This window comes from Poecilia formosa, unplaced genomic scaffold, assembly GCF_000485575.1.
Source record: "Poecilia formosa unplaced genomic scaffold, Poecilia_formosa-5.1.2 Scaffold1098, whole genome shotgun sequence".
Classification (NCBI taxonomy): Eukaryota; Metazoa; Chordata; class Actinopteri; order Cyprinodontiformes; family Poeciliidae; genus Poecilia; species Poecilia formosa.
In genome coordinates, this window is record NW_006801037.1 from 1 (window position 1) to 14,234 (window position 14,234).

General features: G+C 38.7%; 1 protein-coding gene and 1 long non-coding RNA gene across 4 annotated transcripts in view; one reads left to right on the forward strand and one right to left on the reverse strand.

The window, feature by feature from the left end:
• Positions 1-1,283: 1,283 nt before the first annotated feature.
• The window catches only part of LOC103132514 (uncharacterized), a 25,529-nt gene continuing 12,578 nt past the window's right edge, over positions 1,284-14,234 (forward strand). The window contains exons 1-6 of one of the 3 annotated variants that reach the window (XM_016667435.1): positions 1,284-1,618; positions 4,076-4,237; positions 4,940-5,137; positions 8,747-8,905; positions 11,159-11,236; positions 11,499-11,655. In XM_016667435.1, the coding sequence (XP_016522921.1) occupies positions 4,106-4,237; positions 4,940-5,137; positions 8,747-8,905; positions 11,159-11,236; positions 11,499-11,655 (724 nt within the window). In that variant the 5' untranslated portion in view covers positions 1,284-1,618; positions 4,076-4,105. The remainder of the gene's footprint in view (positions 1,619-4,075; positions 4,238-4,939; positions 5,138-8,746; positions 8,906-11,158; positions 11,237-11,498; positions 11,656-14,234) is intronic. The other 2 variants (XM_007544316.2, XM_007544317.2) reach the window with 2 other exon arrangements.
• LOC107835157 (uncharacterized) overlaps positions 6,204-14,234 on the reverse strand; it is a 19,770-nt gene continuing 11,739 nt past the window's right edge. The window contains exons 2-3 of the long non-coding RNA XR_001660986.1: positions 9,961-9,965; positions 6,204-6,298 (exon numbers count right to left, since the gene is read on the reverse strand). This is a non-coding gene — a long non-coding RNA (uncharacterized LOC107835157). The remainder of the gene's footprint in view (positions 6,299-9,960; positions 9,966-14,234) is intronic.

The following is a 14,234-nucleotide window of genomic DNA, read 5'->3' on the forward strand; positions in this document are numbered from 1 at the left end:
TATCTTTACCCTACGTATGAGGGGTGGGGGAGGGGGGGCAGGGCAAAAACGGATGGGTTTTTTGGTCTGGGAGGGGTAACATAATTTTTACTGCTAAAAATAATCTTTGAAAATACAATATGATTAATTTTATATTTGACAGGACCTCTATTTTTTTAAATTTTATTTCTATGAACAAAATATAAATAATTAAATTGTAGAGGGCCCCCTGCTGGTTGAAAGTTTTTACTCCTCTTCAAGTTTTCTGTAGCTTTGCAGGATTATACATTGTTCTGCTGCTTCGGCCTATTAAGTGTCTGCAAGTCTTCTGCAGTTGACTTAAAAATGCTTCTGCAATTTTCACCAAGAACACTCAGTTTACAGCATTTCCACTGTATCTTCACAGGAAATGCAAATATTTATACTTTCTCATTGTTCTTCACTGGATTCTTTTGTTAACCTTTCCATTCCACTGACTGTTTCACACTGGATGCATATCCTCGTCCCTTTGTAAAAGTATTGTAAGTGCTTTTCTGCAAAATATGTGTTTTAATTAAATATAAAATATAGAGCATCTTTTCTGATTTTGCATAATATAAAAACTTATTTTTATAAAAGTCATGATTAGGTTTTGTACCAAATTCCAGCTTGTTTAGTGCTTACTTAGCTAATGCATAGTTGCAGCTCTCTGCTTCACTCCCCTACTAACATCTTTATCTGATACAAACTCAAAATACTGAAGGTATTTCTAGTTAGAAAGCATAGATCTCGCTCCTCTCTCAATTGCTGTTTATTTTTGTGTTTCTGGCTGCTTGGTGTGTGCGCATCTACCCACCATCATCTGGCAAAATCACCCCTAATTAACAGAAGTTTTCTTTGCATAGTTATTCACAGTGACTTGGAAATTACTGGTTTAGAAATAGTATTTTAATAGTTTAGAAATTGGCCATTGAAATCCATGCTATTCTAAATAATTACCTAGATTTTTATGAATGACTCACATTTTGTGTGTAGACTGACGCATACTGCAGAGGCCAGTGAGAGTGATGAATGGTGGGGGAGGGAGAGCTGGATTGAGGTGTGAGACAGAGTGCAGAACAGCCCAACGGTTGGAGGGAAGAGGGGGTGAAAATGAATCATGTGAAGGCATAAAAATCAAATGCAATCCATAAATGGGAAAAACTTTCTGCTCTGCTCTTATCAAGCCTTACTGACTTACTTTCGTTTTGTTTATTCTGTTTTTGAAGTGGTGCAATTTGCCTTAATACACTGATCCGCAATGTCTTATATACACATACACACACACATACAGAGGCAGCTCCGCCTCCTCTGCAGTGAAGCGCCAGCCAGGGAGGGCAGCAATGGAGGAGCCAGCAGTGCAGCAAGAAAAAATAGAGAAATCACAGGAACAAGGGGAGGATAGAAGAAAGGCAGATTGGAAAAATGAATGCTCTTTCTCGAATTTGCTTAAGCATTCTTGCTTTATATGTTGGACATCTCCTGGAGACACAGACGTCATAGAAATGGATGACCGAGTCCTGGCCAAGGCAGCTGAGATCAGAGTAAGACCGCAGCACCTGCCTCTGGTGTGTGTGCCTGATTGTTTTTTCTCTATCTGTTGGCTTTTTGTGTACCTTATGTGAGCTTTTGTTTTTGGATGACTTTGTTTTAATAATGCTAAGATGACATAGTTCAGATGCATAACAGTATGTACCTACTGCACTTGCAGTTTCATCATTGCATTTCCCACAGTCCTCCCGTGTGATGTCATACATTCAGCTCTGAGCAGTAGGATTTAACTACAGGACTTATCTTAATAAATTATTCACCTTACCCTAATAGATGATGGCAGGAATAGATTGCACTCCTCAAAACAGAAAGACCAATAGAAGATATGCAGCATTTTTCTGAAGGCAATTGAGAACCTATCCTTTCTTAAGAAGTACAGGCAGCTCGACGCTTTCTTGTAGACAGCTTCACCGTTTGACCTGTTTGTTAACCAGGGGAACACTAAGGTATTTATTTTCATCCTCCATGTTCACTTCTTCTCCCATGATGGATAAAGGCTGTGGTCTAAAAATTGTTTATCCTGAAATCTACATCATCTCCTTTGTTTCTGACAGGACTCAAAAGTCGGGCATTTACAGAGTTAAAAAAATTGGTGGTGCTGACCACCTGGTTAAACACATGACCCTCCGGACTCACAAACTGTCAGACAGTCATTGATCCAGGCGATTGTTGAGGCCTCCACCTGTGTTTCTGGAGTTTCTGACAAAGCAAGTCAAGCTGAATTGTGTAAAATGCAGTGCAGGCAGAAATTAAAGAACATGATCCTCACAATGTTCCCTGCTCTTTCCAGATGACCAGGGGATATTGAAGCAGGTGTTTAACTCCAACTTCAGGAAACATCTCACTATTCTGGAGGGGATGGTTCTGTCCACACAGAAGTTTATATAGTCAATCACACACTCAGTTATGACTCTGATGTCATCTCCATGTGGCTGGCAGTGAGTAGTCCAATCAGTTGCTTCAAAACAAGCCTGGAGGACCTCTTCTACGTCCTGTGACCATTTCCCAACAGTCATCTTCCTAATATTGAGAATAAATAATTCTGTGTTTTCCTTCTATCTCTTTTAGCTAGTTGCTAAGTTAAAACTTAAGGGAAATGACATGTTAGGAAATGCAAATGAGAGTTAGGTTTAGAGGAAATGACACACCAGGGAACGCCTTCTTTAGAGCGTAGCTTAGATAGCTAACAAAGCAGATCACAAACTGTTCTTGGTTGTCATTTTGTCTTGCTAGCTCCTGAAGGTAGCGTATGAAATGGACCAGCTGTATTTTGGTATTAAATGGAATTCATGAATTCAACTCATTGACTCTTTTTCTACCTCGTGCAAGAAGAACTCAGCATGGAGAACGGATAATTCTCCACACTAACAGATAGCCTTTTAATAAGGGGTTTGTCAGAGTTTGTTGCTCATTACAATGGATGGTAGAGATGGTTTAAACTTCCTCCTTCTCTCTCTCCTTTTTGCTCCTGCTCTGCATCCACGATGCCTCCTTTTCAATTTCTCTGGGATTTCTGGTTTCAGCTGTGGTACTATTTCAGTTTTTCTAAGTGGTACTATTTCAGTTCATCAGCTGCTCCCTGTTGTAAACTACTACACAGTATCCAAACCAGAAGGAACAGTTGTCCAAAAATTAGATTTTTCTCTAAAAAGACAGGAATGAAAATTTGAAAAAGAGAAAAAATCTCATTGAAAGTACAGAGCTACTCCAATGTGCTGCCACCCTGAGAGTTGCAATTATAGAATGAAAGGAGGTTGGGATGTCTGTTTGGCTGGGGACAGGAGAGGATGATAATGAGCTTGTTCCTGAAATGAAAATATTGTAGAATATATTGTGATCTGATCTGGTTTCTACTTGAAGCTTGTGATCTTCTTAATCCCCGACAACACATTTGTGATATTGTTGTACTGCAACTTGCTCTCCAGCTTCTTCTTGTATGGCCCCAGCTTTGAATAATATTGAGTTTTATTTGTTGTTGAATGCTTCTCAATAATTCCCTTTGTCCCTCCTTGGAGGGTCTTTTTTTTCTTGTTTAGCAATTCCTTAAGGTCACTGGCATCTTGTTGGGGTGGTGTTAACCACACAGATATATATATATAGTCTGCCACATATTCATTCATGTCATTTATGTCCTCACTTTGATGTTTGATGCCTCTTAGATTTAATTAAACTTTCTCATATTCTTGAGCGATTTAAAATTTGAACTTCACACTATTTCATACTATTCAACCTCCTTTGACATTAACATCCATCGGAATGGATGTTAATGAAGCCTGCTGCCTAGCAACATTAGCAACATCTCAGTCAATAAATATGTATGGCAAATTTTAGAAATGTTTCTGTTTCATTGTGCTATTTGGTATGTTGGAAACCCATAACTCTAATCTTCTCTGGAATATGGTATGTTTTAAATGTGTAAACACCTAAAATGTGCTTCTTATCTCAAACATCAAAGAGCATGTTCCTGATACTGAGAATTATTTCAGCTAAATTGTTGATGTCTGTGTCTGTTTTTGTGTTTTTACAGGAGCTGGAAAATGCATTGGCAGTGGAGAACATGGAACTTCAGGAGCAGCAATCAGACTGTAAGGACTTAGAAGAGACCATGGTGAAATTTGAGAAACACAAAGAGAAACTGATCCAGCAGATAAAGGCAACCAGACAGCTCTGCTATGAAGAAAGTCAAAAGGTAACAAAGACTTACTTGTGTAGGGTGAATTATTTGCCCATTACTATGAAAAGGGATACAATGAGATGAATTTTGTTCTGGTCTGACCTAAGCTCCTTCTTCCACATGTTTGCCTTGTCCAACATGGCTTCTGGAAAACTGCAAAAAGTTTTAGTTCTAGGTTTTCTTTTAATGGCTTTCTTCTTGCACATTTGTGCAGTGATGACTAATACTTGTCCTGTGGATAGATTCCTCCTCTGAGCTGTGAATCTCTGCCTTTGGTCCAGAGTCACCATGGGCCTGATTCAAATGTTTTGATAATTTTCTTTCTACTTCACATAAAATTCCATCCATCCATTGATCCATTTTCTGTACAGCCTTGTCCCTAGCGGGGTCAGGAGGGGTGTTGCTGCCTATCGCCAGCAAATGTTTTGGGTGAGAGGCGGGGTAAACCCTTGACAGGTCGCCAGTTCATCGCTGACATAAAATTCCAATTATATATATTAATGTTTGTGGTTGCAATGTGGCAAAATATGGAAAAGTTCAAGGGGTATGAATAGTTTTGAAGCCATTGTATACATAAAGGCGTGATTTTATTGCTCATTATTAATAAATGGTGCTTATGTTGATTTGCAGATAAATTTGAAGTGAATATTAACTTCCATATGACCTAATGCTAAGCAAAAACATTTTTTAAAACTGAATGAGCTTCTTTGTTCATAGATACTATCCTTGCAAGCAGAAGAAGCACAAAATGAGAGCCAGGTGGAGGAGTATGAAAGAGAACTTGCCCGAGCTCGGTGGAGGCTGAAAAAGCTCAGGGAGGAGGTGAAGAGAGCAAAAAGGAAGGTGGAGGAGGCTCGAGAGAGAGACACTCCCCTCCAAGACTCCATCAGACAGTCTTATGAAGAGATCCTGCAGGTAAGAAGGAACAGCATGTTAATGACTTCTTCTGTTATTTAATTCCCTTTTGGGATCAATAAAAGTATTTTTTGAATAGAATTAAAATGAATTTGAATATAGGTGGTGGAAAATGTAACAGCTGTTGGATAGATTATCATACTACGCTGACATTCCAAACCTGATGATGATTTCCAATAAATAGAATGAAAAACATGGTTAACCTCTAAAGCCGTTTTCGGACTGCAAGGGACGGAACGGATCGGCACGCTTCGGTCCGGTTCCACCCGAACTGCAGCCCTGTTGTGTTTGCATGTAACTGAGGGCGCCATCGAAACTGTACCTGACGTCATTATTTTTTGAAACTAAACAATGGTTTCGATGTAGCGGCCGAAGCCTTCTCCTCAGAGATGCGGCAGAAAACTTTCTTATTCCTCTTTGACCGATCTAACTCATTCTGTACTCGTTCATCAGGGAGTAAGCGGAGGAAAAAAATACATCATGAGACCAGGTAACAGCAGAATATTGAGAGGAATTCATCGCAAATTAATAATAATAATAATAATAATAATAATAATAAATATTAAAAAGAGCACTCTTTACAAAATACAGTAAGAACAGTTTAGTGAGAGCCAGCAGGACCCGATCAACGGCTGACTCTAAACCAATCAGCTGCTGATTCTAAGCGGCCCCATTTGGCCGGTGGGACTGGAACCACAGCTCTTGTGGTTCCAAGGAGCCGGGTGGAACCGGGTCGGAAGTTCTAATGCAAACACGGTCGGCCCTACTTTGAACCCGTACCGTTCCGTTCCTTGCAGTGCGAAAACGGCGTAAGTTTCTGAGTCTATTTAAAGAATACAATCTCCCACTGTAGGCAGGAGCACAACATAATAAAAGGATTTTTCCTCTTTAACAGATTATTTAGGTGAACACTCAGATATCTGGAAGAACAGACCTGGTTTATTTCTTGGTCATGACTATAAAAAGTTGTCACCTAGAGACCTGGGGACAGTCAGGATTTTCTGGCACTGGTAACAAGGTGGTGGTCATCACACCACTGAACAAAGGACTGGACCTCGTTAATATACATTATATTGCCAAACATATTTGCTCACCCATCCAAATGATCAGAATATGGTGTTCCAATCACTTCCATGGCCACTGGTGTATAAAATGAAACACCTCAGCATACAGACTGTTTTTACAAACATTTGTGAAAGAATGGCTCGTTCTCAGGAGCTCAGCGAATTCCATCATGGAACTGTGATAGCAGCTGCATCCAAGCCATGCATCACAAAGTGTTATGCTAAGCATTGGATGCAGTGGTATCTGGAGTGACAAAAATGGTCACATTTAAGAATGGTCAAAAATCCCCATAAACATATTCCTAAGCCTTGTGGACAGCCTCCCCAGAAGAGTTGAAGCTGTTCTAGCTGCAGTGGTGGACCAACATCATATTGAACCCTATGGACTAGGAATGGGATGTCACTTAAGCTCATATGCGAGTCAGAGCAGGTGAGCGAATACTTTTGGCAATATGGTGTATGTTGAGGAGTTCATGTCTTCATACAGCAAGCCAAGAATAGTAGTTTTGTCAGAGAATTTAAAAACATAGTTCCTAGGGCAACTGCTGATGCAATTGTTTGTGTAAATAGTGAAGAAGACAGAAGTAACACAGCCTTAGTGAACTCCAGTGATGATGGACCTTGGCTCTGACAGGGTGTTGACTCTAACAAGCTGTGATATGTTTGTTAAAAAAATAATAAAACCATTCAATAAGAGGAGGAGTAAAACTCATGAAAAGGTCAAGTCAATTTAGAATGGTAATTTAAACAAATATGAATGTTTTTGAGCTGTGGGGAAAACCTGGAGAAAATCTATGCATGTAAAGACATAATACAAACTTCACACAGAAACATCTTGATTTAGCAATTTTCAGACCTTCAAAAGCCTTTTGCTGTAATGAGAAAATACTACAGTTCTTGTAGGGCAATGGTGGCAATGTTTGTAGGAGTTCATCCCACAATCGGGTTGCTGGTTCGATCCCCGCTTCACCTGCCTCCATCATTGTGTCCTTGGACAAGACACTTCACCCACCTTCCCTACAGTTGGTGGTCAGCGGGCCAGGTGGTGCCAGGGCATGGCAGCCTCGCTTCTGTCAGTCAGCCCCAGGGAAGCTGTGGCTACTACCCAGTAGCTTGCCACAATGAACGTGTGTGTGTGAATGGATGAATGACTGTAGTGTGAAGCACTACACAAGTACAAAGCCAAGCCATAAGCCATTGTGATCCTTTTGCATATGTCAAGACTGAAAAAATGACAGACATTAGAAGATATATTTAGTATTGTTGAGTAAACTTCCTCTGACTCCCCAAGTGTTAACATTCTTCTGACAACGCAATGGTGAAGGAGGAGCAGCAGTAGTTTTGCAGTCAGGTTTATAAATTACACTTACATAAGTTACAACTGTTCCAAAATGAACAATAAACGGAAAACATGGCAACAACATCTCACATCATGAACCCTCTATCACTTTGTGCTGGTTTGCTGTGTTTTGTTTTCTCCAAATATGATACAATATGATACCGTGCATTATAACCAAACTTTTATATCTAGACTCCAAATGACATTCCAAAATCATTCCAAACGTAATGTTTGTTATTTAATGTCATTTTGCAAATCTAATGCTATTGTTCACTCAAGCAGGTCGAGAACTTAACCAGGATTGGAGAAGGAGCTGACTGGTCATTAGGAGCAGGTGGTGCTGTGCCACCACCCACTTTTCATCCAAGCAAAAGCAACATGTAGCTCTAAAATTAATACACATACAGTCATGTCAATAAATTAGAATATGCTTCCAATGAGGCTTATTGGACAATTTAAAGTTTTCTTTTGAAAATAACCTCAAAGAACGTTATCTCCTATAAGACCCACCTTGTTGGGGTTTTTATGATTCGCACAAAACCTGTAAAGAACTCGACACAAAACCAATGAGGGTTTATGACTTCCTTTGCAAAGGGAGAGATCCACAACCTCCAATCCGCTCAGGATCAAAGATTGGTGAGCTCTACTCTCCTCTGCTTGGGAACTGGCTTTTATTGTGATGACCCTTTTTCAGTAGAACAATGCTGAGATAACAAAACAGATGGACCCCGTGAGTAGGAAATTACATTATAGATAACTGGTCAGTCAGTTAGGTAACTGAACACATGTAGATAAAACACTCAAATAAAATGATAAAACAATGATTAGTTTAACCCAACACACCTCTTTAGAGTTACTTTGTGCCATAGTAAATGAAACACTAACCAACATTTTCATGTGTAATGATGGTACTTGGCAAAATATAATGTTTCAGTTGTTAATTTGTGTTTTTCTGATGTAAGGCAAAAAATCCCCCAAATTTTTTGTTTTTCAAGGCAATTGTTGCACATTTCAGCAACAACTGCCTTTTTGCTGAAATGTGCATTACAAATAAGCCTGATTGATTGGTTAAGATATTTATTGCTCATCTCAAACATATTGAACTTTATTTCATCATACATATTTGTTCATGTGTTTGATAAATGTTGTACAGATACCCAAACTGTGGTCATTTACTGGAGCTTGTTCACTTTTGTCTTGTTGCAGGAAGAGAACACTCTGTGTTCTCTGTCAGGAGGTGGAGTGACACCTGACAGCCAGCTTGAGGAATCTGCATCCCCTGCAGACACAACTGAGGATGATCCTCTTCCTATGAAGCCATGGGGAAGAAGTCAATCACTGCCTGCCTATGCTGACCTAATAATGGTAAACCACAATAACCACAGGAACTTCACAGGTTCAACTGTAATTTAAAAAAGGTGGTTAGAAATATTCTGTAGAGTGAGACAGTGGAATTGATCAAAACAAACAGCCACTACTAAGCCAACGTGCTTTTCATGAGTACAAGAATAAAAATGCATATTATAAAGGCGGTTAAAAACAAAGGATTTTAACAACACTGATGCAAACATAGAAGTATCAAAGTACTACTGTGTGCTAAAAGCAGGTGTAAACATATACAGTTTTGATTTAGCTCTGAACTGAAATGGGGACGGTGGTACAAGGTGGGTTGCCAGTTTGATCCCCACTCTGCCCACCTCTGTCATTGTGGATTTTGTCTCCTTGGGTAAGAGACCCAAGGAGGCAAGACTCTCCTTGCCTGCTGGTGGCGATCAGAGGGTCCTCCGCCCAGAGGGGAGAAGCTGGAACTCCAAATTTAAAGGCTAGTATAGACAGTTTATGACGAGACATGCTTTATGGGCAATACAACAAATAAATACATAATTTTGGAAATGAACAAGAATGGGTTTAACTTTAGCCAGAAGTCGGCTAATCTACCAATAATCAATTTTGTCAAGTTGATTATTGTTGTTAATTTGACAAAATAATCAATTAATTTGATTATTGGATTATTGGACAAATAGTTGCCAAACATTCCCAGAGTTTCAGACAAGAAATGGGCAGAGTGAGACGAGGAGAAAACAAAGGCTAGAAACTAAAACCAAGACACCTCAACACAATACTTAACATTTCTATTTTGCATTAAGAACACAACATGACTGTTTTCAAATAGTAATATCATTGACTTTTAATTGGATGGGTTATCATCCACATGATGATAACCCTAACCCTAACCCATCACCTTCTGAGGCAATCTCACCAATCAAATTTAATGGTCTTGCATTGGCATGGGAGGAAGAGATGCAGGAAGGAAAGAATTGTGGGGAAATGGGAGGAGATAACTATATCCTGGAAAATATAAAAAGGCAAAATATCAAGAGCCAATTCAAGTTCTATTGTTCACTTAAAAGATTATCCACAGAGGCTACTGGACTCCTTTTATGATGGCAAGACTTAAGTTATGTGATTCAGGCATGTTATGTTGGAGATATGAGGGGAGTAGAGGCTATTCCTATTAGAATGTGACAATACTATGAATCTGTGGGAAAATATAATCTTTTTCAATAAGATCTTGGCCACAGAGTTGGCACAGAGCCTGGTTACAATGTCACATGGGCTCATGCTGTGTGATATTTCATGAGACACTAGTGTCCTCAAGACTCCATGACTGTGACATCACCCCCAAAATGAATATTTTTGGTCACCATGTCCAACTTTTTATGACCAGACTGTACTGATTTTCTGATGGCCATTTCCATCTGGATGATGTGCCATGTCACATCTCAAATCTTGTCAAACTGGTTTCTTCAAAATGACAATGAGTTCACTTCACATTGATAGAGTCCAGAGTCAAATCTAGATTTTTTGGAATGAGTTGGAATGGGAGATTAGACATCTGCATCAGCTATGTTCCGTCATTAACAAGGACCCAGACCATTGAGGTCTGAAATCAGATCCATCCTGGTGAGCTACCAGAACATGCACTGACAAGAGAATCACAAAATGCTGGAGCTACACCAAATACTGGTTGACTGAGCAGCAACTCAATACAGAAGGATAAGCTATAAATCTGTGCTCTGGCTGATTTGACTACAAAAACGCAATACACAAGCTAATTTGTTGCAACCCTTTATTTAGTCCATTAGGCAGTCACATACTAGCTTTGCTTTCATCCAGAGGCCCTGAGTCTGCTGCACAGCCTTCTTTCTAAAGCTGTGGTCAATTTCAGAGGTGAAACCCAAAGAGAGATGTGATAGGTGATAGGTGCTGCTTAATCTTCTAATGTCTGAAGAAAGAAAGGACTCTATCAATACACTGTTAATATTTGTTTTTGGTATACGTTACATATTTAATAAATTTAATTCATTTTTCAGGCAATATTAAAAGTTTTGCAGTATACTACACAGTGCACAAAAACTTCAGAGTAAGCCATAGTATTATACAGGTAGTTCACGTTAGTTTTACAGACTGACATGAACAAAAATACAGTAATCATAAAAAACAAACCTCTGAAACAAAAAACTATAAATCTAACATTCCATTTTATTTAAGTTTGCTTGCTTGTGTCTTACATATCCTAATTGCTTTCTGTTTTCTGTATCTGATTGACTCTACCAGGGGGCTGGCGATTTATCTTTCTGTAATAATCTAGCAGGTACTAGAGAGGATGATGAAAGTGGGAGCAGCTCTACAAAGGTGGGATGCTTATTACCTCAATACTAATTGCACAAAGTTTAGCAAAACAATTACTTGCTGTACACTTAAATACCATTTAAAGAAGTTTTGACATTTAAAATCACAAACATATTCTAGTAATCCATACTGTCACAAATATTGTAATTTCAGTTATGTCACAGTGCTACATTAATGTAAAGCACAGTATCAGCTATGATGACTATTCTTGCTTACTCTCTTGTTTGGTTTAAAATTTTGATGAAGTGTTGTCACATGTCAACAGGAAATGGATAGATCAGACATGGAAGAAGATCCAGAGAATGGAAAGATCCACAATGAAAGGAATAATGAGATGGAAGAAGCTCCTACTCTTAACCCAACCCCGCTAAATCAGCTGGACTTCTACCAAGTCAACCTGTTTACTTACTGTCAGACAGACAGTACGTATCTAACACACAGCTCAACGAAAGTTTACAGGATTTTTTCTCCTGGATGCTATTTTTCAGGGCCGTGCAGAGACTAGTAAAGGGGCAGGTGCTTGAAATCACTTTTTTATTAAAATCACACATTTTTGTCTCATGAAGTGGAAAAAATTATTTGCAAAACAAACTTATTTGCACATGTCAAATCTCTTCTTGCTATTCTACGTTTTGGTTTGTGACTCAAAGTTTTGCTTGTGATTCTCACATGACGTCATGGTCAGGGCCTAAAATCACAACAAAAGATTTCTGATGTGTGCAAATAAAAGTTTGTTTGGCAAATAACTTTGTAAGTTCACGAGACAAAAATTAGTTATTTAATTTAAAAAAAAGTTTTTTAAACAAGACGTTTGTTTTTAAAAAATAAATCATTACAATTCCAAAGGTTTTATTAACAATTTTATTTTACTTAACTGAGGTCACTTATTATTGAATAATTGGGGAAAAAATGACTTCATACTCTGCAAACCAGACCCTAAACTTACTTAAAGTCTGGATTGAGTTTTTCCCCTTCATTAATGACACACTTTTATTATATACATTATATCTATCTTGGTAATTCAGGGTGAGCTATTTTTAATTCTAAATGAATATCCTTGTTGGACTTTTATTTAAGTAATATTCTCCTTCAAGATACATTTACCTAACGCTAGAATAAATCCAATGTACATTATGCAGCAAAGGAAATTAGAAGACATGTATCCACTATGGAGATGATCGGTTTTGGATGGGCGATGTGCCCCGTATTGCATAAGCAACACTGAAGAATGACTGATATCATTAACGATACAGGGAAGAAACTTTTTAGTTATCTAGCTTTACTAGCAAAGTCTGATATACTGATATAAATTTGTTATAAAAGTATTACTGATTGCACTTTAAAAATTAGGTAACTTTATGTTATTAAAGGTAAAGTTTAAATAGTAATGATTTCTTGGTTAATGTCAAGTTGTCAAAGACATTTTGAATAATGTCAACTTTGTATTAAAAGTATCATAATTTACCGAATGACACTTTATGACAACAGTCAAATATTCATGAAGGCTTATTCATGTTCATGACAGGTGTTATGTCATGTTTATGACAGTGTCATGACAGTCTTATTCAACCCCCTTCAAATAAAGTGTTACCCAAATAATTTTAGTACATGTTATGTGTCAGAAGAGGGCTTAGGAAATAATACAAAAAAAAAAAAAAATTGACCAAAAGGGCACTTGGGGGCAAGGAGCAAAAAGGGCAGGTGCTCAAGCCCCCCTAGCGCCCCCCTCTGCACGTGCCTGCTATTTTTCTTGCGTCTACAAGAATATGACACAAGAGCAACAAGCACAAGAACATTAATGGAATTTACTAAAATGCCTCAGTTTCATTTCAAATACAAATTAAATTCAAAATACTTTATCACAAAGGGAAATTAAATGCATTTAATAAAAGTAAGATAAAGGGGAATTAATAATTTGACAGGGTCACCATGAAATTTAAGCTGACAGACATTTTTAACATAGGCAACTAAAAAATACCGAAACGCTGACAAAAAGACAAGCCAAACCCTCATGATGTTACCTTGCTGACTGGCAGTGCTGAATCTCTTCAAGGTGTAATGGTCTGGAGAGTAACTCCTAAACTGGCTTGGATGCAGGTTTTATTGCCAAACAACCTCCAGAGAGATGACTTCTGGTCTTGCAATTGACATTTCTAACATGAAAGGCTACCCAACAAACAAACATAACATGACCTGTAAATGGCCACCTATGGAACTGAAACTGGCTAAATGTTTCTATGTCAATGTGTTTCTCTCTTTTAAACTAGACAGATATTCTTGATTTAACTCAATACTAATAACAATAAATAATAGTAATAAAAATACATATATATGTCACATATATATTATAATTATTATATATAAACATTCCCTTCTCACCCTCTGCGGGTGGTCTCTTTCATCCTCTGAGCTCGGGTCCTCTACCAGAGGCCTGGGAGCTTGAGGGTTTCCTGAATAACCTCCCTGAGTAAGCCCCGGTAACCATCACTGTGGCAGATGTCCAACAAAGAGTCTTCTCAGGTATGAAAAACTGGACAGCACCAGGACCTGACATGATCCATGCATACTGGCTGAAGAAACTCATTGCCCTCCAAGAGTGACTGGCAACTCAACTGAACCAGCTGCTACAAAATAGGACTCACCCTGAATGGTTAACTGAAGAGCGCACAGTCCTGATACAGAAGGATCCATCAAAGGGTTCAGTCCCATCAAACTATTGGCCAATAACCTGTCTCTCTACAACATGGAAGCTCATGTCAGGCATCATAGCGGCTAAGATAAGCGGGCACATTGATAAATACAAGAGCACGGCACAGAAGGGCATCGACATAAATAGCAGAGGAGCCAAACACCAACTCCTTGTAGACCACACAGTCGCCCGAGACTGCAAAACCCGACATACCAACCTGTGCACTGCTTGGATTGATTACAAGAAAGCCTATGACTCAATGCCACATACCTAGAGAAGTGAGGTCGGATGGTTACAAAGAGAGGGAAGGTC